A 27,797-nucleotide genomic window follows, 5' to 3' on the forward strand; every position below is an offset into this window, starting at 1 on the left:
TCTCTTCTTTGAGTTGAGCCTGAGCTGCTCTATTGGCAATACGTTGAGCAGCCCGTTGATATTGTAGTTGGCGACTCTCTAAATGGGCTGCTGGGAAGAGTACTTCTTCAACATCGGTAGGGACCTGGCCACGGATTGTTTTGAAAATTGCCTTTGCGGGGTTCGAGTCATCTACCAGTTGGGCGGTATCCTGCTGTAGCAAGTTTAGGAGAGCTTCCAACCTGGACTTAGTTTCTGCCAATATTGTTCCCAGTGCAAGGGAAGAACTTGTTTCCTCTCCATCATCGTCAGAGATGTCAATAGCGAAGGAGAATAGGCTGTTTGGGGAGTCTTGTTCCTGAGAGAAAGAAAAGGAGGTCGGTTAAGGATAAGTATGAATAAAGATGGCAACGCGGACCCGATCCCCGATTCCCCGTGGGGAATTCCCCTATTAGGGGACGGGGATGGAGTCAAATATGCCCCTATGGGGATCTAAACGGGGAGAAAACGTCCCCCGTCGGGTTTGGCGAGGACGGGTCTGGGGGAGCATTCCCCGTCCCCGATACCCGCATCCCCGCCCCGTTTATATACAGGCTTTGCTCTCTTTCCTAATGGCCCAACCAGCCCATGAAGGCCCAATGTCTTCTGAGTATATATAACAGCAATAACCCTAGTTCTACACCTTTGTGATGATTAATATCCTGCTTCTTGCTATTTAGCTATTTTTGGATTGTGATTCGTGGTGTACTCTAATATTGTGTCAATGAACTCATGTGAATGATGATGAATTAACCTGAATGGTGATGAACAAATGCGGGGACGGGGATCCTCGATGGGGATTTTTCCCCTCGCGGGGGCGGGGATGGGGGAGAAATCGTCCCCGTGAGCTTTGGCGGGGACGGGGACGGGGATTTTTTCTCCCCGTGGGGACGGGGATGGGGAGGCAACCTCCGACAGGGAATTCCCCGTTGCCATCTTTAAGTATGAATATTGTAAATCAGCTAGGTTAATCGGTTTACCTGTTTCAAGGCAATTTCCTATGCTTGACTAGAAGAAACAACCTGGAGTGTGCCGTGTGAGGGATCGGCTGAGCTTGCCGATGGGATGTCCTCTGTGACTTCATCAGTGGTTGGCTCTTGAGGTATGATGACCGATGACATTGGGGCAGATGTAGGAATCGGCATGGACCTTTGTCGTTTTGGCTGTGCCTCGGCATCTGTTAAAGCTTTGCGCTTTGCTTGGGCATCGGCAATGATTGGCTGGGGGGCATCGGCACTTGTTGGTTGTGAAGCTTGGACGTCTGGTACGCTTGCCGATGTACCCAATTGTTGCTGCAAAACAAGTGTAAGGTATGATATTTAACGGATAAAATGAGAAGTCAAGAGAATACCTCTGAAGGTTTGTCAAAAGAAGTGGTGCTTGATATCAGAGGAATTACCGATGACGATCCAGTGGCAGCTCTTACCCCTTGATGATTAATGTTAATACAGTTTGTAATCGGTATAAGTAGAAATAAACAAGGTTGTTACCTTGAATGCCTTGACCAAGGTTGTAGCAGCAGCCGATGGAGTGGCCCTAGCTGTAGCCAATTTGGACTTAGAGGTGATGGTCTTGGTACGGATCTTCTGGTGGGTCAAAGCAGTTAAGGTGGGGCATTGTAGCCGATCGGTGATATCGGGGAAATAGGCTGAAGATCGAAGGGTTTCCCACTTTTGCTCACCGATGGTGCTGGGTTGTTAACCTGTCATAAGAGAGTCAGTTACTGATATATGTAGGGAAAAAGCAAAAAGGAGTTAAAAGAAACTTACTGCGTCGTCAGGGATGGCATATTCAGGGTCGATCATGTGCCGATATGTGTGAGCAGAAGTTGCAAACAGTTGTTCCTTCCACTCTCGCCACCATTGCTTGTATGACTCGGTGATGAAGGATACTGGCGTCCAGGTGGATATATCAACATCTGTGGTATCGGCATCGGGGGAGAGTTGTACTACCTTGTTCCAATCTGTTCCACAGGTGATTGTTTCCCTGGGTTTGATCATATCAGCAAAGCAAAGTTTGATTGGCAGTTGCCCAAAAGCCAATTGATGGGATACTACCGATGGGTTGTAAAATTCATATGAAATGTTGGTATTTTTCCTGCTACCAAATGTATTTACTAGAATTGCCCTGGGAGTAATGATGGCCATCATGAGTTCCTTATCCTGATTCAGGGTGTCATCGGCAAAGTTGAAAAGAAGGGGAAATCTGTTTTCCTCGTCAATATAAGGTACCCAGGCCCTATGATCACAAGAAAGACCATTGTAGAAGTTTTGGAAGAATCTGCTGATCTGGTCTTCATTGGCCTCTGTTCCAGGAAGGACAATTATGGCTTCACCAAAATTGAGGGGTGAGCGTGTTGCCGATTCATCATCCCCAAGCACATGGTCTTCAGCAATTTCTCGTGGGAATTGTTGAGCAAAAAAGTCCCATTGCAAACGTTTGTGCATATGGGCATTCAGCCACATGTTGATAAACCACCACGGGCCTCCTAGGTTGCCGATGGGTTCGCCAAGCAGAAGTTTCTGAGACACTTGATGAAGAAGATGATAAGTGGAGCTCAGAAGGTATCGGCCAAGAGGAAACCTTACACCATTAGCCAAAAGTTCAGCTGCGGGGAGGAAGGCGTTGGTTGGTCCTACTGATCGACCATAGAAGATAAATTTTTCTAACCACATATTCAAGAATGTGGCATGTTCCCTCTGGTTAAGTGTCCTAGTCTTCTGGTATTCTTGAATGTATCCCGTCCAACCGCCGATGTTGCGGGTATTCACCCCATATTTAGATTTTCTACCATAAATGGAGCCTTCATCGGCAGTTGAAATATCCAAGCCAGTGAGCATGTGGACATCGGCAAGTGTAGGAGTAGCTGGGCCATGTCCAAACATAAAAGTGTTTGTTGTGTCTGACCAGAAGTAAGCAGCTGCAATCATCATCGATTCATTCTTCTGCATATCGGCAATAGATAACCTAATGCATTGGTCTAACTTCCGTTCTGCCCAGTATACTTGCATCGATCTATTAACCCTCAAGTACCAATCTTTCCACCCTTTGGTGGTTTTGGGCCAAGATCGGAATGTGTCTTTCCATAAATTTAGAGAGAAATTTTGGGCTCTAAAGGGGATTCTGTTAACCTCTGCATTAATCAGATCGGTTGGATCTGGGTTGCCCATTGGTCCTAGGCATTGGACATGCGGCTGATCGGTTGGAATAACTAATTTGTTGCGTAGTTCCTAAGTTTGAAGGATCTGGAGAACAAAAGAAAGGAAAATTCACCAACTGTATGGATTTGCAAAAACTAGGGGAATCAAAGTAAAGGTAATGGAAGTGGAGCGAACCACGGGGACGTCGAAGTTGATTGCCATTATCTTGAGGAAGATGAGAGCACGAGCCGGAGACTTGAGGTAACACTGGAGAAGGGTTCTTGTTGGTTGAGGTCATGCAGTGGTTCATCAGAATCGCCGCCGGAAAGAGAAAATGTCAAAGATTGGAGTATGAGGGTAGAAGACGAGTGTTCCGGAGGAATCTATTTATAAGCCGCTTGGAGTAGGGGTATTTTGGACTTATCTCTATGCCGCGCGCATGTAGGTCAAAGTGGTTCAGATGGATATGGTAACTGTTCGCACGATAATCAGGGGATTGTACAGATGGGTTGATGGCAAGTAATCATGACTTGGAAGAGATATCGGTACAGGATATTTTAATTCTGAAAATGACAGCATTATCATGTTAAGATCTTGCCGATGGGTTATTGTTTTGGTATCTTAACCATAATCAAGGCAAGAGTGGTTGGCGATTGTGCGATATTTACTGAAGTACGTGAATCAGGATTAGATTTGATTGGATTTGATAACAGATCAGGTTTTGGCTTGGAGAATGAGTTACGGTAATCTGGAGTAAATTTCGGAGCATTAATGGTTTTATACTCCGAAATTGGGGGGCATGTGTTGACACCGTTTTTTGCATGTGTTAAAATGATCGGAGTGGACTAATCGGCAAGGGGAAAGTTACTGTATACTTTGATAGCCGATGAAAGCCAGCTTGTAAAGATGGTTGCCGATAGCTGGTGATGCCGATGAAGGGAGGCTTGAAGACTACTGCCGATGAAACAGGGAGTATGCCGATGAAGCAAGACTTGAGGACTACTGCCGATGAAACAAAGAGTATGCTGATGAGGGAAGACTTGAAGACTATTGCCAATGAAACAGGGGGTATGTCGATGGGAAGGAGGACGGTGAGATTTCCATCGTAATTGAGGCGGACAGGGAAATAGATAGGAGTTGATTTCCTTTTCTATATTTGTTAGAGTATGATTCATGTAAGAGTCACGTGTTTCCTTAGATATGGGCTTGGTGTCCTAGTTGTGTTTGGTTGTGTCTCTTTAGATCAGGGTATCAATATGGAGTGAGGGGCAATGTAATTAAATATATCAATCAATATCAAAACCAATTTTTACTCCCATTTGCATCTACTTACTTTTCGGCGACTTTGTCAATTTGCATTATTTTCTCTTTACGAGTTCTCATTGATTCGGTGAGCTGCATCGCTTTAGTGCGACCTTCGGCAATCCTCGAGTTCCACATGAGTACCTCTTGGCCGTGACTTCCGGGTGTATCGCTGTTGTCAGGACCAAAGTGCTCGTATCTTTATCCTTGTCGATTAACAGGTCAAATCGACTGGCACGCCTTGGATATCGATTCGGGTATTAGCCCTTTATGTTTGCAGATCCACTTTTGCATCAACACCACTCACACGCCTTGAGTGACAAAACAAAATGGCCCTATCAATTATACATTTGCCTTGAGCCCATTTTATTTTTCTCTTTCTTCTTTTCTAAGTTTGGCGCTTGATCACCATCATCACATGTCCATCATCACCTTCATGGACTTCATCTTGCTCCACCACTTGGTGTGTACTAACCTATCTCATATTCACTTAGAGCCAAAGGTTAGTACCTAGGGTTTCATCAATTATCCAAAACCAAATTAGAGCTTTCAACGCCCCAAGCTCAAAGGCCTCGTCGATGACCTCTGCCTCAAAGTCCAAAAGGTCACCAAGCACTGGGATTGCGCCATGCTTAACACATCATCACACTAGCCTGACCTCCTTTCGCTTCCAACCATAGCAGTCACGTGCTCATCTACTGGACTAACCACCACTGGGCCCAGTGGGCACCGCATCAACCAGACTACACATGATCTTGAGTTTGGGTCCTTGACGCCCACAACTCATGTCCCGGTCAATGGTATGATTCCTCCCAATACTCTTCCATGCATCCATGTTCATCCTCCTGCTCCACCTTTGCCACCCACCATGTCCCAAACATATCACCTAGCCCACTGGTCACTTGCCTAAACTTGATTTCCCCAAGTTTGACGGCAAAAACCCATGCCTTTGGCGCACTCGTTGCAAGCATTACTTTTCCATGTATGTTGTTGAGCAGTCCATGTGTGATGAGACCATGACTCCTCAAGTTATTCATATTGGATTTTGTTTACAGTGTGTTTTGGTCGAGGGTCTGCTCCCAATCAAAGGGTGGTCGAGGGTCTACTCCCAAGCGAAGGGTGGCGCTACCATCATCTTTGTCATTGTGATAGCTACCATTCTAGATTGGATCGAGATTGAGTATGTGATCAGGAAATATTTCCTGGGTGCGTTTCTCTAGAATTCTTGAATTTCCCTATCTTCTAATGGTGTTCCTCGGAAGCAAATGTGGAAGAATCTTATTAGGGTTTGGATTGCATCCAATTGTAAGCCGGTCTCTCTATCATTAATATCGATGCTACTTGCTTGCGTTTGGTTGATCAATCAAGATTATTTCACCCATCTGAATTATTTTGTTTGGTCAATAATTGTTGTGGGAATTTTTTGATCCATCATCTATCCTCATTCGTTGCTATCCTAAACTTCGGTCGGCCATTGAGTGTAACTGCCCCATTTTCAGTCACAGGATGAGGGCCCAACAAATGTAGACAAATATATAGGAGCAATTCAACCCAATTTACAATCAGGGAGAAGCTCGGCCCAGACTCTATTCAACCCCATAAGGCACAAAAGCCAGGTTAGCCACCGGTGACCGGTTAAGCCCTCGTCCCCAACTCCACTCCTGCCTTAAACCCTCGCCTTTCCGCCGCCCGTTGCTTCCCCAAACTCTCGTGCTTACCACCAATGACGGCGGCGGCGAAAACACTGCATTGCCCTCCACCGAAATCCTAGCCCAAGCATGAGCGCTCGCTTTCCCCACCAGCCACCATGGCGCCACGCCCCCACAAGCAGGCCTCGCGCCCCAAGCCCCGCTCGAGCTCCCGATGTGGCAGCGGCGGAGGGGACGACGACCCCTTCTTCGAGTCTGAGCCCAAGCACCGCCACGGGGGCCGTGACGAGGACATCGAGAGCGAGGACAGTGACGATGATGGCATGGCTCCGCTTGGTGGTGGGTTTGATGAGGATGGGGATGAGGGCGGTAAGGAGGAGGACGAGGAGACGGTGGGGGAGAAGAAGATGCGTATGGCGAAGGAGAGGCTGTAGAAGGTCACTGAGGTGGCTAAGAGGGGGCAGGAGGACAAGGACGAGGACAAGTCGAGAGGGAGACGGGTGGCGGAGCTCCTGCAAAGGAAGCAGCTCGAAGAGAGCGGCAGGAAGCGGAGGGAGATTGCTGCGAGGTCAGAAACAAATTCCCTTCTAGTTATCTCCAGAATGGTAGTTTGTCAGATGTATCTATTTATGTGGGAGTTTAGTGTATTTACCTACTCCCCTACCATTGATGGTTAGATGGGCCTTTGCTTGACTCCTTGGTGTATGATCTGCATTATGCTTTCTCTGATGGCGTATTTCAACTATAATTCCATTGTATTCCAATATAAGTCCTGCAAAACATATTTCTTTCAATACAAGTGGAACTATGTCAAAGTAAAAGCATATGTGTACAACTTTGCTTAATTTCTCCTGTTTTGGATAGTAGTTGGTGGTCGAATTTGATCGTTAGTGACTGCCAACCAGTGGCGGATCTAGGATTTTGGCATAGGGTATGCCGCATCAAAATTGTCGGGCCGGTTCGCTTGTGCTATTCAGTCGGCTTTAATCCATACAAATCAGCTGTGGAACAGTGTTTTTCTCTTGCAACAAACCAGCCGTATAAATCAGCAGAAGCTGATTTAATACCAGCCGAACAGAGCCCTCATATCCACTCTAAGATGTGTGATGAAGTAAATTTATGGTAATAATGCATTTAAAGTATCGACTCAAGATATGTGTGATGAAGTATATAGGAAAACAAAAATATGTGTGTGGTAATAATGCATCAAAATTCTCATATCTTATGGCGAACTTTCTATACCACAAAAATATGTTGATGAAGTATATTGAAAAACAAATGGTAATAATGCAGTTAAAGTATCCCTTCAAGAAATGATGAAATCTAACATCAGTTAATGATAATTTCTTTGAAGAACGGTTAATGAAAATTGATATGCAATAACAATTTATTATAATTTTTTTCATCTATCTATTGAGCAAAATTGCGGAGTGCCACGTGTATGTAAGGAAATGTTATCGTTAATGAAAAAAAACATCAGCAAATCCGCATGCATGTCGTTGTTGCGCTGCCCATCTACTGGCCTACGACGCCCTTGGGCTATGGCCTATGACTCTGCTCATGTGATGTGAATGCTACGTGGCCCATTTTTGGTCTAGATGGAGGCGATAGGCCAGGAGCCCAAATGTGTGCATCAGTCTTTTCCTGTTCCCCTTCTCCTTTGCGTCTTCCTTGCGATTTCGATGGGCACCGCCGCCGCGCCGCTGAGAGCTCAGAACTGAGGCTGTATACGAGGGAGAAAGAGGTGTTTGCCCCTGCAACTTCCATCAGCCTAGGGTATGCCGCACCATACCCGTTCCACCCGCTGGCTCCGCCAGTGCCACCAACAAATCCCCCAAGCTTAACATTTGCTCGTCACGAGCAAATAGCTAATTATTTGGTTGTTGATCAGGTGTTGCTACTATGCCGAATATATTTCATAAGTTTCATGCCTATAATAAAGTATTCTTTCGTAATTTAAATAAGTCGGCATTTTTTATCCACTCTTTATCTTGATCCCTGTGGGGCATATAACTTTTCCAAGTTCTTGGATGGTTGCAAGATAGAATGGTTATAACAGAATCACCAATCATTCATTCCTCGATTAACCATCTATCTAGAGGTTTTATGTGTTTTGTAAAACAAATGTAAGTTCCTCAAATGATTCTCTCGATCGCTCAAAGTGTATGAAACCTCACCAAAGGAATTTGAAAATTTTGCCTTCTTTTCACCCTATCACTAAAGGCTTTTGAGTGGAGTTTTGGGTAGGTATGAAAGTGGGGCATACTTGCATCACATATTTTGCTAAGTCAAAAACCGGACCTCAAGGAGATGCAAGTCATACACTTTGATCAAGACATGTAGGTGTGTAAAAATTTTATAAAGTCCTAATTCTAAATATTTTTTATACTCCTTTGCATCATGAATCTCTCTCTTTTTGGATGAATGCCTTTATTTGAAAGTATGAGCTATCTTTATTTATTTATTTCTTTCTTTTTCTTTTCTTTTCTTCATGCTCTTTGGCATTTTTTTCTCTCATGCATTTTGGCATGGATGTTTTTCTTTTCTTTGCTATGCTTTTTTTAGCATAGCCCATACTTTTCATTTTGGCATATGAAAATTTTTGAGAGAGAGACACATGATAAATGAATGGAGTAATTATTTTGGTGGACGAAAAAAGCATGTTTGTGCGTAACTCTTAGTGTAAGAGTCAGCAATTTAGTTGTAGGTGTGTGTGTGTGTCTTGATCATGGGTGTATGAAGTAAATTTCAACAAGGGTCACAACAATTTGACAAAGCTTAATGCAATAACAAGTAGCATATGACTAAGGTTTGAATTTGAATATCATGTCATATGGCCTTGGTAGGTATTCATAATCATTGAGAAACATTGAATTTTAGCATTTTTGAAAATGAGATCTTCGGATGTCAAGTCTCTCTTGGAACAAAGTCATAGTAAATTATATTTGTACCATATCATATCTCGCAACAACTTAGAAAAGGAGCATGCATTTACAAACCCACAAGTTTTCAAGCTTTAGGATCAGACATTTTTAGCCAATAAACTTAAATCTTGGAGAATACTAAGTTACATCCTAGGCACAAATGAATTATAGACAGAGCAACTATTCATCATTTCAACTTAGGAGAAACTAAATATTCCTTAAACACATATGAGAGTGGAATCCATATTTTTGGTATTTTTTCATATTTTATTTTTTTAGTATTTTTAATTTTTTAGAATTTTTTATATGCTAACAAATAAATAAATAAATATAGAAAATAAAATGTGAAAATTAAAAGGTACAAGGTACCCCTGCGGGGTCCTCCCCCAAGCTAGCTCTAGGCCAGTTGCTTGGTGAAGACTCCAAGGTAGATTATTATTTTGTTGCAGTAATTTTTATTTTGTTTAACTCATCCATGTCTATACTTAGCAGTTTTTGGTACAGTGATCAAACATGTTTAATCTTATCAAGGTAGACTAATCAACCTAAGCACCGTGCTTAATTTGAAAAGTCTATGAAAGTACGATCGCTACAAATCATACCTCAAACCATAATATGCTTGCATAGATCATGGATTTTTTTATTGATTTTTGCCTAGCCTAAGACCAGGTCTTTCAAGGTAGGTTGATTTGAATTATAATTGGAGTTGAAGTTCGAATTACCTCCTTGCGGGAGGCATTGATTGTTCCACCCATTATTGTTACCTGGTCGGAACTCGTTGTTGATGTACGATGCTTCCTCATGGGTCTCGGGGTAGTTATTTCCCGAATGTCCAACCTCTCCATAGACTTCACAAGTCATTTGCGAGTCCGTGGCATTGACGGTGCTCTTCATTGCCTCCTTGTCGGCGGCACGCTCGTCAAGCCTTTTTAGTAACAAATCTGTTTTGCGGCAAGCATATCCGCCTCCTTCACGGTATGCATGCCTTTTTGTTGTTTGCGCTCCTCCCCCAGCTTTGATTAGCCACCATTTTCCCGATGAGAGCCTTAGCTCCATCGACGATCAGGGAAAGGAATGCTCCTCTAGCAGCGGCATAAACATGCTCCTTCGACATGGGCATGAGCCCCTCATAGAAGTTCTAGAGTACGAGCCAGTCCTCTATTTCATGGTGCGGGCAGGCCTAGATGTAATCCTAGAGCCTTTCCCATGCCTCAAGGATGGATTGGAGTGAAGATTGCTAGAAGTTTGAAATTTCCCCCCTCAGGGCATTGGTTTTGTCCATGGGAAAAAACTTCACGAGGAACGCCACGGAATATTTGCCCCACGTACTGACAGCTTCCTTCTCTTTATAGAACCACTATTTGGCCTTCCCCGCAAGGGAGAAGGGAAACAGACGGAGCATGATGCTAGCTTATGCGACATATTTAATGACTATGGTGTTGCACAGCTCTAGGAAGTGTTGCAAGTGTGCACTTGCGTCCTCGCTTGGCAAACCACAGAATTGGTTTGTCTGCACCATCGTAATGAGGCCAGTACATAGCTCAAAGTTTCTAGTTCCCGTGTTGACAGCGGGCCCAACGGGCACGTTGGCAACAACGGGAGTGGAGTAGTCATGGCGTGACTTGGCCATAGCGGTAGTAGTGGATGGTACGGGGGTGACTGGTTCAACTGCCAGTGGAGTAGCAGAAGAAGAAGCGGTACAAGACCAGCTCTTCCTTAGGAGTGCCTTCGGATTATCAGTGTAGTTGTTCGATAGATCAAAACCACTCATACACTATCCTGTTTTCATCCACAATAGGAAAAAAACAAGCAGAATTAGACTGCATAAACTATGGCTACCATTACATGCATGTGATCATTGTTCATGTTATGCTAGATTCTTTTCATCCTATGCCCTCCTCGGCAACAGCGCTAGAAATGCTTGTTGGCATTTCTTAGCGCAATCACCAAGTGAGGAGATTTTAAGTCCATCCCGACAATGGTGCCAGAAATGCTTGTTGGCATTTCTTAGCGCAATCACCAAGTGAGGAGGTTTTAAGTCAATCACCGATAACGACGCTAGAAATACCTGTTGGTATTTCTTAACACCATTACTAAGATTGAGTTAAGCTTAGCAACGCCGCCAAGAAACACCAACTATGATAGTCCTTAAAGATTATAGACAATATCCGCAAGCGTACGGATCTATCGTTGTAGCATTTCACCCGGAAGTATTCAGGGTATCATTATTTATGTTTTCCCAAAGGAGGGCAAGGTATGCAAAGTCTAGCGTGAGCATGATCAAGATTACATACTTGCATAATGGACCATAGTTCATGACAAGGGTAAAAACGGTATATCATGGATAGTGGACACACATCTAGGCCAACCTCAAGGATAAAAGGAAAATCAAAGAATAAAAGAATATTCCTATGTGGAGCCGGCATGTTCTAATATAGCCGTACAAAGAACAGTTAATGATCATACAAGTTATATAACTAGAGTTAGAACTATGATTAAGATGGTCGGGGAGATCTCCGAGCACTAGTCTGCCAGCAAGCGTGAGAGACTTTAAAACTCCTACACAATACCCGGACGTGGGGGATTACAAGGGATGGATAGGGCTATCACCACCTACTGCCTACCCCTCAACCATGGGATACTATCATATCCGAAGGTTCCCGTGCACCCAAACACCATGCCCGTGTACAAGGAAACTACCCATACCTCCTGGGACTCCAACCCTACGGATTGATAAGCAAGAATATGGGTAAACCCGAAGGAACGACGAACCGCCACCCCAACCCTAGGTCTACTTCTACTCATACAAGTCATATGAATGATTAAGCTTAAAGTCGAACATGTTAAGATTATAACACACAAACTATATGCTAGTTCATATATCATGATTATAACATGACAACTATACTCTAGTTCATATGCACTACTATATAAATGATATGAGAGCATGACTATGGAAGAACTCTTCATAGTATTATTCATACCAAAGTTGCTCTTTCTTCTAAGAAGACAAGCTCTCCAAGTAGCTCTTGCCTTGCTCTCAAATACTACTAAAGCTAAGAACTAAAAAAGTACAAGTAGAGAGGTGAGGTGTAGATCCAAATGATGGTGTGTGTGAAGGTGAGCTCCTCCTCTTCTTATATAGTGAAGCATGGTCGGTTCAACATTGGAAAATTAGGAAACATTCATGAACCGCCTATGCATGGCGGCATGCAACCGCTGGAGGAGCGTGGACCCAAGAGGTGGTGGTGGGGGTGTGAGCGCACCTAGGGTGCGGCCACACCCTAGCTAGCCCTGCTCATCACCGCCTTGCTCTAGTGGGCTCTTGGTTGGGCCTGGACCTCTTCTACGTCAATGCCCGACCCAAATTTGGTGGTTGGATGGGCCTTTGCTTGACTCCTTGGTGTATGAATTGCATTACGCTTTCTCTGATGGCGTATTTTGACTATAATTCCATTGTATTCCAATATAAGTCCTACAAAATATATTTCTTCCAATATAAGTGGAACTATGTCAACATAAAAGCATATGTGTACAAGTTTGCTTAATTTCTCCTATTTTGGATAGTAATTGGCGGTCGAATTTGATTGTTAGTGACCGCCAACACACGCGCTCGTAGCATCGCCCGCCTACGACTCAAGCCGGACCCAACCACGTTGGTCCAAGGATGCGACACTCCGCGGTCTGGAGTCATGTGCGCCTACGCTGGCTCTGTCGCGGTGCAAGGCTGGACCCACTGTCCCTGGGTTCGGAGACCATGCCCAGGGTCCAAAGCCTGCAAGTCTCTTTCAAGCACTATTCCTCAACCAGAATTTCTTGTACACAAATGGGAATTGCTGGTTGAGTGTCATCTCTCTCACTACACCCTTACTATTCCTCAACAAGAATTTCTTGTTGAGAGATAGCACCACTATTTTCACCTTTTTATATGTTATTTCTTTCCTTTTTCACTATTTTTGCAAATGTGCTAACACCACCAAGTGTACACCACCATGTGCAAGTGTGTTAGCATTTTTTAGTATTTTCCAAGGGTTAATTGTTAGTGCACTAGGTCCTAATGCATATGCATGAATCACTTCACCTAGTGGCACTTGACAACCATTTTAACCGAGATTATCCCCTATTGATAGTATGGCTATCTATCCTAAACCCATTCACACGCCTTGAGTGACAAAACAAAATGGCCATACCAATTATACATTTGCCTTGAGCCCATTTTGTTTTTCTCTTTCTTCTTTTCCAAGTTCGGAGCTTGATCACCATCATCACATGTCCATCATCACCTTCATAGACTTCATCTTGCTCCACCACTTGGTGTGTACTAACCTATCTCATATTCACTTAGAGCCAAAGGTTAGTACCTAGGGTTTCATCAATTATCCAAAACCAAATTAGAGCTTTCAACGCCCCAAGCTCAAAGGCCTCGTCGACGACCTCTGCCTCAAAGTCCAAAAGGCCACCAAGCACTGGGATTGCGCCGTGCTCGACACATCATCGCACTAGCCCGGCCTCCTTTCGCTTCCAACCACAGCGGTCGCGTGCTCATCTACTGGACTAACCACCGCTAGGCCCAGCGGGCATCGCATCGACCAGACTACACATGATCTTGAGTTTGGGTCCTCGACGCCCACAACTCGTGTCTCGGCCAATGGTATGGTTCCTTCCAATACTCTTCCATGCATCCGTATTCATCCTCCTGCTCCACCTTTGCCACCCACCACGACCCAAATATATCACCCAGCCCACTGGTCACTTGCCTAAACTTGATTTCCCCAAGTTTGACGGCGAAAACCCATGCCTTTGGCGCACTCGTTGCGAGCATTACTTTTCCATGTATGTTGTTGAGCAGTCCATGTGTGATGAGACCATGACTCCTCAAGTTATTCATATTGGATTTTGTTTACCGTGTCTTTTGGTCGAGGGTCTGCTCCCAACCGAAGGGTGGTCGAGGGTCTACTCCCAAGCGAAGGGTGGCGCTGCCATCGTCTTTGTCGTCGTGATAGCTACCATTCCAAATTGGATCGAGATTGAGTATGTGATCAGGAAATATTTCCTGGGTGCATTTCTATGGAATTCTTGAATTTCCCCATCTTCTAATGGTGTTCCTCGGAAGCAAATGTGGAAGAATCTTATTAGGGTTTGGATTGCATCCAATTGTAAGCCGATCTCTCTATCATTAATATCGATGCTGCTTGCTTGCGTTTGGTTGATCAATCGGGATTATTTCACCCATCTGAATTATCTTGTTTGGTCAATAATTGTCGTGGGAATTTTTGGATCCATCATCTATCCTCATTCGTTGCTATCCTAAACTTCGGTCGGCCGTCGAGTGTAACTGCCCCGTTTTCAGTCACAGTAAGAGGGCCCAACAAATGTAGAAAAATATATAGGAGCAATTCAACCCAATTTACATTCAGGGAGAAGCTCGGCCCAGACTCTATTCAACCCCATAAGGCCCAAAAGCCAGGTTAGCCGCCGCTGACCGGTCAAGCCCTCGTCCCCAACTCCACTCCTGTCTTAAACCCTCGCCTTTCCGCCGCCCGTCGCTTCCCCAAACTCTCATGCTTACCACCGCCGGCGGCGGCGAAAACACCGCGTTGCCCTCCACCGAAATCCTAGTCCAAGCGTGAGCGCTCGCTTTCCCCACCAGCCACCATGGCGCCGCGCCCCCGCAAGCGGGCCTCGCGCCCCAAGCCCCGCCCGGGCTCCCGACGTGGCGGCGGCGGAGGGGACGACGACCCCTTCTTCGAGTCCGAGCCCAAGCGCCGCCGCGGGGGCCGTGACGAGGACATCGAGAGCGAGGACAGCGACGATGACGGCGTGGCTCCGCTTGGCGGCGGGTTTGATGAGGATGGGGACGAGGGCGGTAAGGAGGAGGACGAGGAGACGGTGGGGGAGAAGAAGATGCGTATGGCGAAGGAGTGGCTGCAGAAGGTCACTGAGGTCGCTAAGAGGGGGCAGGAGGACGAGGACGAGGACGAGGACGAGTCGGGAGGGAGACGGGTGGCGGAGCTCCTGCAGAGGAAGCAGCTCGAAGAGAGCGGCAGGAAGCGGAGGGAGATTGCTGCGAGGTCAGAAACAAATTCCCTTCTAGTTATCACCAGAATGGTAGTTTGTCAGATGTATCTGTTTATGTGGGAGTTTAGTGTATTTACCTACTCCCCTACCATTGAGCAACTCATTTGGGGTTTCCATGTAACCACAGTTCGTAATTTCACAAATGGAGGAACAGAACCTCTTTTGGTTTAGGGTAGTGATTGGAGTGGAGAGTGCTCTTTACCTACTGGTTAATTCCCCTTGAAGCAAATTACATTACAACCCTGCCATTGGGGTTGGGAGAGGGGGCTGCAAATCAGTGCTAAGAATAGGAACCCCATTTGTTGGCCCAGGGATTAATTAAACGAAAATGCTGGTCGCTGGTTTGGGCTTGTATATGGTATATTAAACATAAAGTGGCACTTCTGTATTCATCTACACAACTCCTATACATCAGGTGCCTGAGATCTGTGATATTTCAGGTGATGGCACAGCAATGTCGAGCGGTGGCTGGAAGGGGTTAGGGTTTTGGGTTTTCAGGCTACTGGGTGATCTGGGCTTAGAAAGAAGCAGAAGCTTGTGGGAGGCAGGTGGACCGGTGAGGCGGGGTGCTGCCAGCCAGCAGTGGGCGGTGGGCCTTGAGAGTTATTAATGTGGCGGTGGGGATGCCATGGCCATGTCCTGAGGAGAACAGAAGGGGTGGGGGGTGCTCAGAACTGAGCGAAGCTGGAAAACGCTTCGGTTTCATGTTTGATTCGGATCAGACAGTTCCTACGCATCCCCTGAAAAGTGAAAAACTAGGTGCTTGTATTATAGCAGGTCCCTTCTGATTTATAGAATATAAGAGATTTCAATACTTTGAGGATTACTGAAATATACCAGGAAACCATAGAGTAATAACCTCATTTCCCACCTAGATGCTAATGTTTTTGCACGATGTGTTTGTTTTTAATGCTTGAAATTGAAAGTGCCCTCAAACATAAGTTTTTTGTCGTATTATTTACAAAATGAGCAATTTAGTTAGCATGGATCTGTTTGCATGATGGGGACTAAGGTTCATTTCCACCCCTTTCTTTGGCACTGTTGGTTGCATTGAGCCATATTTTAGTCCAGGTGGGATCTGTTTTGCTAGTGTACATAAATCTGTTGAAACTTGAAACATGGACGAAAGGATACTACATTTTGACTGCTTGGAGACCATATGATATGATTAATATATTGAAGTGGAAAGTGCTGAAGTTGTCAGTATTGAATCTATTATCTGAGATGGAATATGGTTATGGTCTCTACTGTCATAACAATGATGGCCTTATTAAAAGAATGCCATATCTATTTAAGTTCAACATTGAAATTCTATGTGTATGGCTGACCATAGAAACCTTGAGTCTGGACTAGTGCAAATTACTAAACTTTGTGAAATTGTTGCAGGGTATTACCACCGGGCCCTCAGGATGGCTTTAAGGTTCTTGTGAAGCACCGGCAACCTGTTACTGCTGTTGCTTTATCCAAGGATAGTGATAAGGGATTTTCAGCATCAAAAGATGGAATCATTATGCATTGGGATGTTGAAACTGGGAAATGTGAGAAGTATATATGGCCAAGTGAAAATGTGTTGGTTTCACATCATGCTAAACCACCAGTATCAGCTAAAAGAAGCAAGCAAGTGCTGGCTTTAGCTGCCAGTTCTGATGGTCGTTACTTGGCGAGCGGTGGCTTGGACCGTCATATCCATTTATGGGATGTTAGGTCACGGGAACACATACAGGTATGACACCGATTTAAGGAGTTGTACTTTGCAAGTTTGAGATATATTTGGAAGGCAGTTTGGTTGGATCAAATCTACCCATATTCTCCATGCACTTTGAGCATCATTCATCAATGTTCATAAACGTATTGGTAGATATAGTACATGCTGAACATTTCTTATGAAATGCAGTTGACTCTTGGCTATCCACAATATTGTTTAGAAATTGAGTAATACATAATCCAGTTCTAATCATAAATTAAATATAGTGAAACGAAACCAGATCCAATGCTTCCAGGCAGAGGCAGTGTTCAAAAAGGCGTGATTCCGCGGTTGCCTAGGCGCGCTTATGCGCTAGGCGATGGGGTACCGCGGAGCCTAGGGGCGTAGGCAGTACCTAGGCGGCGCCTGTCGGCCGTGGCTGCTGGATATGTCATCCCCGGTGTTCCTACAAGCAGATCCGCGAAGGTAAGGATGCTGAGCAGTGAGGGAGGAGGTGGGAACAGCAGGGGCACCGGAGGAGGAGGTGGGAACAGCGGGGTGGCGGGGGAGGAGGCATGGACGTTGGGCTGCTTGCAGGCAGATACAGCAGGCACGGCCACGCGGCGTCGGAGACGGCACGCGCAGCCTTGCGGCGGCAGAGACGGCGGCCAGGAGGAAGCTAGCGGCGGCGGAGATTGAAGGGAGGAGGCGGGCGGAAAGCAGAGTCCGTGAGCCAACAAGATAAGGTGGATGCGTGCACCTGGGAGGGAATGGTGGGCTGGGCTTTTTTGTCTAACTTTCAGTCCACAGTCCCCTGTTTTTTCTTTTATTTAATAAGGTAATATATATATGTATATGTGTAGAACGCCTAGAAACTTCCTAGACAACGCCTAGGCTCTAGGCGGTAGGTCACCGCCTAGCGCCTTTTTGAACATTGCTTCCAAGTTAGAATATAATCAGTGTAAATATAAGAGAAATTTTGGAATATAAAAGAAACTGTAGGTATAGTTAAGCTGAGATGCTTTCTGAGCCAATAGTTATGCTGAACTTCTTTTGGAGCCAGTCTACCTAACTGGCTAACTCTGCTCAATAATGCAATTATTTGTTTTTGCAGGCATTTAGCGGCCATCGGGGACCAATATCATGTCTTTCTTTTGCGCCAGACTCTTCAGAGCTATTCTCTGGTTCTTTTGACCGTTCAATAATGCAGTGGAATGCAGAGGATAGAACATACATGAACTGTTTATATGGGCATCAGAATGAAATCCTGATAATGGATGCACTTAGTAAAGACAGGATTCTAACTGTAGCACGGGACCGTACGATGCACCTTTGGAAGGTAAAGTTGTAACTAAGTACATACGTGATTCGTGTTTGTCACCCAGCTGTCATAGAGTGCAGAAGATTTTCTTCCGGTGAACTGGATGAAATTATCTAATAAAGGATCACTAGGCTTTATATGGAAAATCTGTTTCCATACCGCTGTGGTACCCATTGCCGAAAGACCACTTAGCCCTCTAGTTCACAGCAGTAACACTGGTGCCATCCTGTATGACCTGCCTCTTCCATTTTCCTTCGGTTTTCAGAGACTACATGCTTTTAGTTAGGCCAATCACTACTGAATGCTGGCATAAATGCTACAGGGTTTTGCTGAGTTTTTTATTATTTTTTGTAGATTATGATTATTTTATAAATTTTGATTATTTGCAAGTTTTGCTGAGGATTCACCTAAAGCAATGCCACATGCACTATTATTGTCAAAGCAATGACAAAAATAGTTCATGAGAAGTGATGTAGATTCTCTACTATTAACTATATGGCATTGCTTTCATACACAGAGTAATTTCAAGCTGTGTTTGTGTATGATGCAAAACTCTTAGTTTTTTTTTTAATTTTTATTTAGGATTTAGGAAACCTCTAGGTTAACTACTATATGGCAGACTGTGGTTTGTAGGAGCATCCTTCAGTTAGTTATTTATCATTTAATAAGGGGGATGTGATGGATTCATGTTGTAGATACTGCAGTTTACTCTGTCAATTGAAGTCTCCTTGTTCTTGGACAGATTCCAGAAGAGTCGCAGTTAGTGTTCCGTGCTCCTGCTGCCGCATCTTTAGAGTGCTGCTGCTTTATTGATGACAAGGAATTTTTGTCTGGATCTGATGATGGAAGCATTGAGCTTTGGAGCATAATGAGGAAAAAGCCTATTCTCATAATAAAAAATGCTCATCCAGTATCATATACTAACCTTAATTCAGTTGACAATGATGATGAGTCACCTAAAGGTAAGATGGCATCCCCTTCCTGTGAAATTCCTGTGAAATTCCTGCACAATTCCTGTGATATTCCTGTGTTCACTAGTCTGTTTTCTTTTCAACATCTCTTCAATTATTGTTAAGATGGCCTTGAGTTTTAGTACCACTTTGCATCATGGTTTTACTACTATACTTGTACCTTATATTTGTGGAATCCTTAATGCTTTATATCTCATGTTTCAATGCAGAAAATGGAATACATAAACCTGAAAATGTGCCATCCGCAGCCCAGTCATGGGTTGGTACTGTTGCTGCAAGAAGAGGTTCTGACCTTGCTGCATCAGGAGCAGGAAATGGTTTAGTTCGTCTCTGGGCTATCAAACCTGATTCCAAGGGAGTCGAGCCATTATTCGATTTGAAACTGGTATGCTACTCTTGTTACTCGATTCATTTTGCTGAATGTAGTCCTGAATATTATATCTATCACAGATTAAGTGATCAATGTGCTCAATTAAAGGACATTAATGGGATTTCTTAAATCAGTCTAGGTCCTTTGGTAGTTTCTAATTCGATCATATTCGCTCCAGTTACAAATGAGTGGACACAAACATGATCTCCAGAACATAATTTTTTGACCATTAGTTTTTGCTACAGTATGTTTGTAACACATGGAAAAAGTATACTATCATGTAAACTAATTTTCAACAGGAATCTTGTATCATTTCAATATCCTAACTAATAAAAAAAAAGCATAATTTGTAATAAAGTTTGAAATGGTTGACTTCAGATAACCCCAAAACATCATTTATTTGTGAATGGAGGGAGTAGAAGGTAAGTAGTTGTTGCTTTGGAATGTCCAGGGATTTATTTGTGAATGGAGGGAGTAGAAGGTAAGTAGTTGTTGCTTTGGAATGTCCAGGGGCATATATGTTCTCTGCTGACTGTGCGGATAAACAATGACTATTATTTCATGGTGTTTATTAGTTGGAAGTCTTTAGAGTGTAATTCTGAATCAGACATTCTTCAAATGTCCAATGTATTGTCAACTCTGTCTCCTTAACAAATCTAATTGTATCTATTAATTCTTTTAATACTTTGGGTACCTTAGCGAACTTTAGCCTGTATAGCTATTTGTCGGAGTCCATATTATGGTTCATTTGGGTTGGCTACTATCTGTGAATAAGGGAGCGGAAAATATAGAGTTTTCGATGGTTACTCCACCTAGCCTATTATATAAGCTAAACTAGCCTTTTGTGTTAAGCATGTATGCAGATTTGGTGCCACTTTCTTATTTTTCCCCTTAATTATTTTACTCTCCATAGCATCCATTTATACATGACCACCTACTTGATCTCGTAAATTTCAAAAGCACTCAATAGATGGCGTTCGAAGGGCGGGCCTGGTGCAAGCGGTAGAGTCTTACCGCCTGTGACCGGAAGGTCCCGGGTTTGAGTCGCGGTCTCCTCGCGTTGCACAAGCGAGGGTCAGGCTTGCCACTGACACCCTTCCCCAGACCCCGCACAGAGCGGGAGCTCTCTGCACTAGGTACGCCACTCAATAGATGGCGTTCGCATCATTTTCCTTTATGGATTCCTCAAGTTTAGAACTTACCTTTTGTGCTTGATCAAATACACCAAACCACCAGATCGAAATCCTGACCATGGTGTTGCCGCCACCACTGTACTTCATCAAGCTTTCGATCTTCGTTTTTTTCTTTGTTTCTTGTTTTTCTCGCCTGAGCTCCATTTTTTATTTTGCGTTTGAATCTGTGGCTGTTGTTGTGATTCTAATTCGTGGGGGTTAAAGAAGCAATCGTCTTTGAGAGAACTGGATGGCTTCTTGCTCATGATATGTCAGTTCCGTTGCGGGCGTAGAGAAAATCAACATCCTCTCTGCTTTATCCTGTCCTTCACATCGTGTCCTATTGTGAGATGGCAGATGGATTCTTGAACAGATCTTTTTCTTTCAGATTCCTTTTTTCAATGAGCAGGGCCGTGGTTTCCTTTCCAGTGCGATTGGGTGTGGCCATTGACAATCCCAGACAAACTTTAATCGATCTGTGCTCGTCTGAAACACAAGGCCTAGACTCTTTGGAGCCGCTTGTCAATTTATCTATCTGCCTCATGTGTCTCCCCACATATTCTTCGATCTGCTTTGAGGTGGACCCATGTGTCTCTCCACATATTCTTCGATCTGCACGCCTACTGCCCTGTGTCTGACTTCTCTGCGTGCTCGAAGCTGAGTGTTCATTTGCGTACATGGCCTTCATAATCCCAGATTAACTCGCTTAGCTGTTCTTCTGATTCATGGGAGGCCAAAATCGATGTTCCCTGGGAGTTTCGCTGATAGTGCCTTCTTCATCGGGCAGGTGCTTTATTAGTAACTCACCACACAAACACTGCATTGTTCATATGTTTTTGGCGGGTGATGTTTTGTATTCCTCTGTATCTGCAATTTTTTCAGTCGAACAGAATTTTCTTTGCTGCTCACTGTAATGCCCATAAGCGCTTTAAACTGAAGATCAAGGGACCATGCAGCTGATGATGTTACTAATTGATGATGACAATGAAACGACGAACTAAAAAACTTGCAAAAAGAAACACCTAGTAAATGGATAGATTGTACTTTATCAAGCTTTGGAGTCCCCTTAGATAGGTTTCACTATGTACATTTTTTATTCATCATTCTTCAGTTCTGTTCACTAGCACTTTTGGCACTCCTTACTTTCTGGGAATAGATATGCTTGCCCACTGCAGTGATATAGTCCACAGTGACTCATATTTTATAAGTCAGAGCACAACTGAAAATAATCATTTGTAGCTCACTAAACACTTACTAAAAAAATTTGAACCTTTTTCAGTCTGTACAACCCAGCTGCTTTAGAAATCAGCCCCTACTTAGTGAAAGAAATTCATAAGCGCTTTCCGCTATCACCTCTGTAGTCTTCTTTCTCCCTTGCTTTTCCATGACAATGTTGAGTTTGAGTATGTCTTCTTTCTCCCCTGCTTTTCCATGACAATGTGAGTACTTGAGATATGTATTCTCCAACATAGTATCTTGCATCCCGTATTAGGCTTAGGCCCTGTTTGGCACAGCTTATGATGGTGTAGAATCTGCTTATTGGGGCTGTTGGGTAGGATGTTAAAGCAGTTTGTTGCTTCAGCCATTGGAATCGGGCTCGGGTAAATCAGCAAGCTGTCAGATGTGTTTTCCAACATATACTGGCTTTGTTGTCTCAATCTTTCATCCTGTGTATTCCTGGAAGTCCATGGAATCACTCATTTAGTGGAAGATAAAAAAAATGCACTGTCACAGCCATGAAATCGTTTCAGGTCAAATTGTGGGTCACAATGTAATTTCTGAGCCATGCGCTGATATATGAACCCTTGCCTGTGGTTTTGGGCTGGATACCAATTTGTTTTTGTTTGATTTGTGATAAGTTTTCCCAAAGAGAGGTCAGACATTTCGTCTGGAATTTATTCAAGACAGATACTGCACCTGCTGCATGTTCTGCTGATTAGCTGTCCCAAACCCATACCATGCAGGATCAACTGTCATAGTTTTCTTCAATTAATAATTAAAATGCATTCCTTTGCTCAATTTAATTTTTCATTCTAGCAATGTAAAAGAATGTTGAACATTGTACTTTTCCTTGCCATGTGTCACTGATATATGTTTTTTTGTCATGCCAGGATGGATTTGTTAATTCTCTTGCCATAGCAAAATCTGGACGTTTTATTGTTGCTGGTGTTGGCCAGGTCAGTATATCATGCTCCCTTTGTTACTACTGCTCAGATACTTTGTAGATTTCATTGAAACCTTCTCATGATATGGGGGGGGGGGGGGGGGGGGGGGGGGGGGGGGGGGGGGGGGGGGGGGGTATGGATACAATTTAAGCTCTTTATGTGAACTTGTTTCATAAGAGCCTATGAACTAGGTATCCTTTGCATTTAAGCTCTTTGTTCTACTAAGCTCTACAATCTGAACCTTGTGGAAGGATACAATTTCTTTTCATCCTTTTGCAGCACAACACTGTGATCTTTGTGAATGTTGTAATCTGAGCTCAGTATTAAATTTCTGTTCCATCAGGAGCCTCGCCTTGGAAGATGGGGACAAGTTCGATCGGCCCAAAATGGAGTTGCAATTCACCCAATCCGACTAAAAGATGAGAAAGAGGATTTGTAGAGTAGATGATTGATGTCTTGCCCCTTAGATGTTGTAGAAGATCACACAAGCATTACAGTGGAACGCCCATCCATCCAGCCTGCACTCTCGCAGCCACGCCACAGAAGAAAATTCGTTTCGAGAAGCTAAATGGATACCTGCAAGCAATGCGAATTTGGAGGGTGCTACAGATGATTTTGAGCTCCGGAGGTGTGTTTACATGTGGCAAGAGAATTTGAGGCAATTTTGTAACTTCTACTGCCTTCTGAAGCGACAAAAGAATTAATTTATGAAACAAGGAGGATCCTTTTTTTTTTTTTGTTCCCCGATGTTCTGGTTGACTGCATTCTTTTTTTTCTATTAGCTAGTTGCCTCCATCCGCTTGTGTAGGGGATTTCTCCTTGCTTTGATTGAGTAATGAGCGCACAAAGAGTTTCATTTGGCCGCATGACGTTTATAAGCAACAAAATGCTGTGAAGCAAGGAGGTTGCAATCTGATTGGCTGACTCTGAAACTGTGGAGATGGACCACCTGGTGGATCCTAAATGGGCTGTGATTATGTCGGCATCACAGAGAAGAAGGTTAGGCCGAGAAAAGTCAATAGGGCTTGGTCTGATGGCATTGTCCCTGAGGCCCGTATAGAAGCAATTTTGTGTAAATAAGGTGGTACATATTTGAGCATCGGAATGCGCAACCAATAAATAAAAAAATAGAAAACCGAAGAGGTTTTCGGCCATTTTTTTTATCCACCTCTCCCTAACTACCGGTAGTCGAGAGTTTCTTTCGTCTGGACTTATATATATAATTCGTGCTCATATGAATTAGAATAGCTCTTGTTTAACGCGATACGGAGTCCGATTACAAAACGTATTGGGTTATGTATGATCTATGTTTAACCAAAGAGTCCATACTCATGCGCAAAAAAAGTCCATACCCAATACGATTACTATATAAAAAAATACGATTACTATATATATAGTAAATTTGGTTTTTTTCCTTTTCTTTGCACGATATAAAGAATTTGCTAATTTGGTTGGCATTATTCCAAATTGCATTTTTATAGACGGTCAATGTTCTAATGTAATTATTGTTTCATTACCGATGGATTAAATGCAAAATATACATATCTTTTGTAACTAAGTAGAGATATAAGTTTTAATTTTCTCCCGTTGCAACACATGGGGACGGTCAAAAACAGCAAAACGGAAGAGGTTTAGGGCATGTTTGGTAGAGCTTCATCTGATTCTGATTCCTTAAGGAAGCTGATTCTCTGAGAGAAGTGATTCTGTGGTTGAAAGTGATTCTCTTTAATTCTTTAGCATAAACTCTTGAAACACTGTTTGGCAGAGAATCACTCCACAAAATTAGTAGAGAATCACTTCTCTCTGAAAACACTGTTTGGCAGAGCTCGGGCCTTAGAGGGCCACACACAGCTTCACCTGAAAAGTCCTGTCCCACAAAAACTGGGTAGCTTGTGTATTCGGAGGCCGTGCCACGGCGGCGCGGGTGCTCCATTTCGCTCGAAAGCATCGCGTGCTTGTGTGAGAACTGAGAAACGAAAAGCGGCGAGGCGAGGCGCGCGCGGCGTGCGTGCATGATAGCGTTGGAGCGGTTCGGTCGAGCGCCACCAGATCGAGGCCGCGTCTGCCCTGATGGCCCTGTCCTCGGTCAGCACCCGATGCCGATGGGAGATGGATTGGCATTTGGCAACCACAGGCCAGCGTCTCGGGCTCTCGGCGACACGGCCGGCCCCCTGCTTTCTCGGGAAACACACGGTCGCGCGAGCATATCCAGTCCCTTCCTCCCGGTGATCGGAGCGGCCCGACTCAAATCATGTCTCGCGCGGCGCGTGGCGTGGGTTGCGACGCAATGCAAGAGCCTGATCAAAGCCTGACTGTCACTGACAGTATTAGGCCAAACCAACGGCGGAGATTAATAGTAAGCGGCATTCCTCAGGGGGACAACGAGCAAGGACGAGAACCTGACGGACAGAGTCCGTCAGCATAGCTGCATAGACATAGGATTCCCCCAGCGAGCCAAGAAGCGGCCATCAAGAGAACACATATAGGAGGAGTAGTACAACGCAATAGCGACCCGTGTTGCTGAATGCTGACGGATCGGAGGGGGCCGGGGCCAGCAGCAGGGGTTCCGTTCCGTTGGATAATGAGCAACGCTGACGAGTCATCGTCTTGTTAATCCACCTGCAGACTGCGACCGGCGATGATAATGTCGCGTGTTTACCAAAGGCGAGACACATGTGACGTACCCCTGCCCCTGTCTCTCACTCTCTGCTTCTACCCGCTGCTTTCTTTAATCTCCTATCTCCCTTAGCTCACAAGCAAGTTACTGCACCTACGGAAAAGCAAACCCAAAGCATGCGTGATTATCTATCTCATCTATCTATCCAACCATCTACTGTCTCGTCTAGCAAGCTAACACGCATGCTGTATATGTATCGTCGTAAATCGTCTCTGACAAGTCATCAGCCCGTTTGGTTGGTTGGTTCGTTTCGTGGCTGGTTCGTGAAAAAATATTACTGGCTGGTTTGTGTGAGAGAAAAATACTATTCCGGCTGGAAATTTACGATCGTTTACGACAAGTCACAGCCAAATGAACAGGCTGCATAACCAAACCATTAGTCTTTATGTCGCTTCATACTAGTTTCTACGATTACGATGGATAGGCAAATGTTGAAGGCAAATATAAAGGTCGATGATCACATACGACTATAGGCATGGATGGATGCATAATTTTAGGGCTGGAAGCCTGAATTCGTGAACGTACCTTAGCACGTATTTCGTTAAGAGAAAGGAATTAAGAAATTCACCGACGAATAAATCAGAGTGGTTATCGTAAATGATAATCCGTCGTCGACGGCTGATTTTAATTTCTTGCAGCACGCAGTTCTATTTGTTTTCAGACTGCAACTTTTGCATTTGGATCGTTAAAAACAAATGCCAGATATATAAACTACTTAACTACAGCTGTTTGGTGATACGAAAGTGTCGAAAGGGACGACTGTTCCATCTCTCAGATTGACTCTGAAAGTCTGAATGATATCGTTGATTGCACATAGGCTTCTCTTCTCTAGAGTCAAAATGGGCTTATCATGTCCTTTCATTCCTTTTGGTATTCAAATGGAACTTTTAGGTACCACCTGGGACATTTGGGCAGTGTGCGCACATGGCCAATCGGTTTAACTGGAATTAGTCTAGTTACATGTGAATTCGTTACACAAAATTGGTTTGACTAATTGAGTTCATTTCTAATGTATTTTTGTGGCTTTGTTATTATGCTACCATGTTAGATGTAATATGATACAAAAATTAATGGCCAGAGTATTAATCCGGGAGGTATGACTTACATTTTGAATAGCGAGGTTGGCCTTTATGGCTTTATATGCTCATTTGGCAATTAACTATATGCCAACAGTTGTATTACTCCTTACTAAACCTCATCAGTAGGTTTGTTTTGAATTATAGTCTATCAACAATTCAACATGTGCTCACATGTAGAATCTTATGAGACATAAGTACTTGAAGTCTTGAATAAATTTAGCAACTATACAAATTTTGATTATCTTTTATGCTGTTAGAGATGGGTAATTTAGATGATATAGATTTAGGGGTTATCTTATTTGGAATATCTTTTCTAATGATATAGGTGGGTAATTTGGATGCATATTTACTGATCTAGAGAGTTACTTTATGTTCTTTTTTCATAATGGTAAATGTGGGCACCACTTATAAAACCAAATAGATTTGTCTATTACTGCAAATGATGATTAGAGTCTACGGAGAATTTGGTGGCTAGATATTTTGAATGTTTTTAAAGAATTTGTTGGGTTTTTTAAAATGTCTAGCGGAGACTAATGTGAACATTGTGAAGTCTTCAATTAATAATTGGAAAAAGGGGATACGATACAAGGCCATTTGCTACATATGCATATTTATGCGTAACAAGAAATTGCTACTCATCTTAATTCACAAAAGAGTTTTGTTTTAGGTATCATGCAGCCAACATGTTAAAAGTTAACCATCAATGTCTTTTCAAATATTTTGGTTGAACTTTCTTTCAAAAAAAATATTTTGGGTTGAACTCTTGAAAATGATATATAGCTAAATTTGTCATCAAATTCTGTAGTGCTCTAGTGTATTGGTAACTGCACCAATGTTAACCGACACTCTTTTGCATCTAGGGGGAGCAGAAGCAACTAGTAGCTAGAATGGCATGGAAGTGATATAATAAGCTCTATATTTTGAGCATATATTGCACAATTAAACAATTCACATAGGACCTAACCAGTTATACACTTATACTCGTGCAGGAAGGGGGAAGGAAAGGAACGGGCAAGGTCAGAACGTTGAACACATATGCATGGAAGAATATATGGCTAGCTAGCTAGTCAGTCACATCTATGTCCTCATCAACATATCATACATACTTTTTGTGCTATAAATAAATGTATGAGAGCATTGCCTTTCATTAGAGCAATCCATGTGTTTGTTTACGCATGCAATTAGACAAAAGCTAAATATCGTGTACAATTGGGCCCTCCCTCTGAATTATGAGTGAAGCATGCCCT

At 43.6% G+C, this 27,797-nt stretch overlaps 1 protein-coding gene and 1 non-coding gene across 2 annotated transcripts; both read left to right on the forward strand.

Annotated features, from left to right (window-relative positions):
• Positions 1-14,557: 14,557 nt before the first annotated feature.
• LOC136471041 (U3 snoRNP-associated protein-like YAOH) lies at positions 14,558-23,521 on the forward strand. The gene is made up of 7 exons (XM_066468776.1): positions 14,558-15,104; positions 16,498-16,834; positions 17,910-18,134; positions 18,859-19,078; positions 19,297-19,472; positions 22,741-22,806; positions 23,138-23,521. The coding sequence occupies exons 1-7, from the start codon at positions 14,689-14,691 to the stop codon at positions 23,231-23,233; spliced, it is 1,536 nt and encodes a 511-aa protein (XP_066324873.1). The 5' UTR covers positions 14,558-14,688; the 3' UTR covers positions 23,234-23,521.
• On the forward strand, positions 21,319-21,445 carry LOC136512371 (small nucleolar RNA snoR83). Its single transcript, XR_010773078.1, has one exon. It is a non-coding gene; the product is annotated as a small nucleolar RNA snoR83 (small nucleolar RNA).
• Positions 23,522-27,797: the final 4,276 nt, after the last annotated feature.

The sequence above is a fragment of the Miscanthus floridulus genome, chromosome 1 (genome assembly GCF_019320115.1).
Source record: "Miscanthus floridulus cultivar M001 chromosome 1, ASM1932011v1, whole genome shotgun sequence".
In the NCBI taxonomy this organism is placed as follows: domain Eukaryota; kingdom Viridiplantae; phylum Streptophyta; class Magnoliopsida; order Poales; family Poaceae; genus Miscanthus; species Miscanthus floridulus.

What these genes read in the sequence shown, in the direction of transcription:
- LOC136471041 (XM_066468776.1), top strand. Translation starts at nt 14,689, where the DNA reads ATGGCGCCGCGCCCCCGCAAGCGGGCCTCGCGCCCCAAGCCCCGCCCG. An exon ending in GTACGATGCACCTTTGGAAG is followed by an intron (nt 18,135 to 18,858) that starts GTAAAGTTGTAA and finishes GTTCTTGGACAG; the next exon opens with ATTCCAGAAGAGTCGCAGTT. An exon ending in CATTATTCGATTTGAAACTG is followed by an intron (nt 19,473 to 22,740) that starts GTATGCTACTCT and finishes TTGTCATGCCAG; the next exon opens with GATGGATTTGTTAATTCTCT.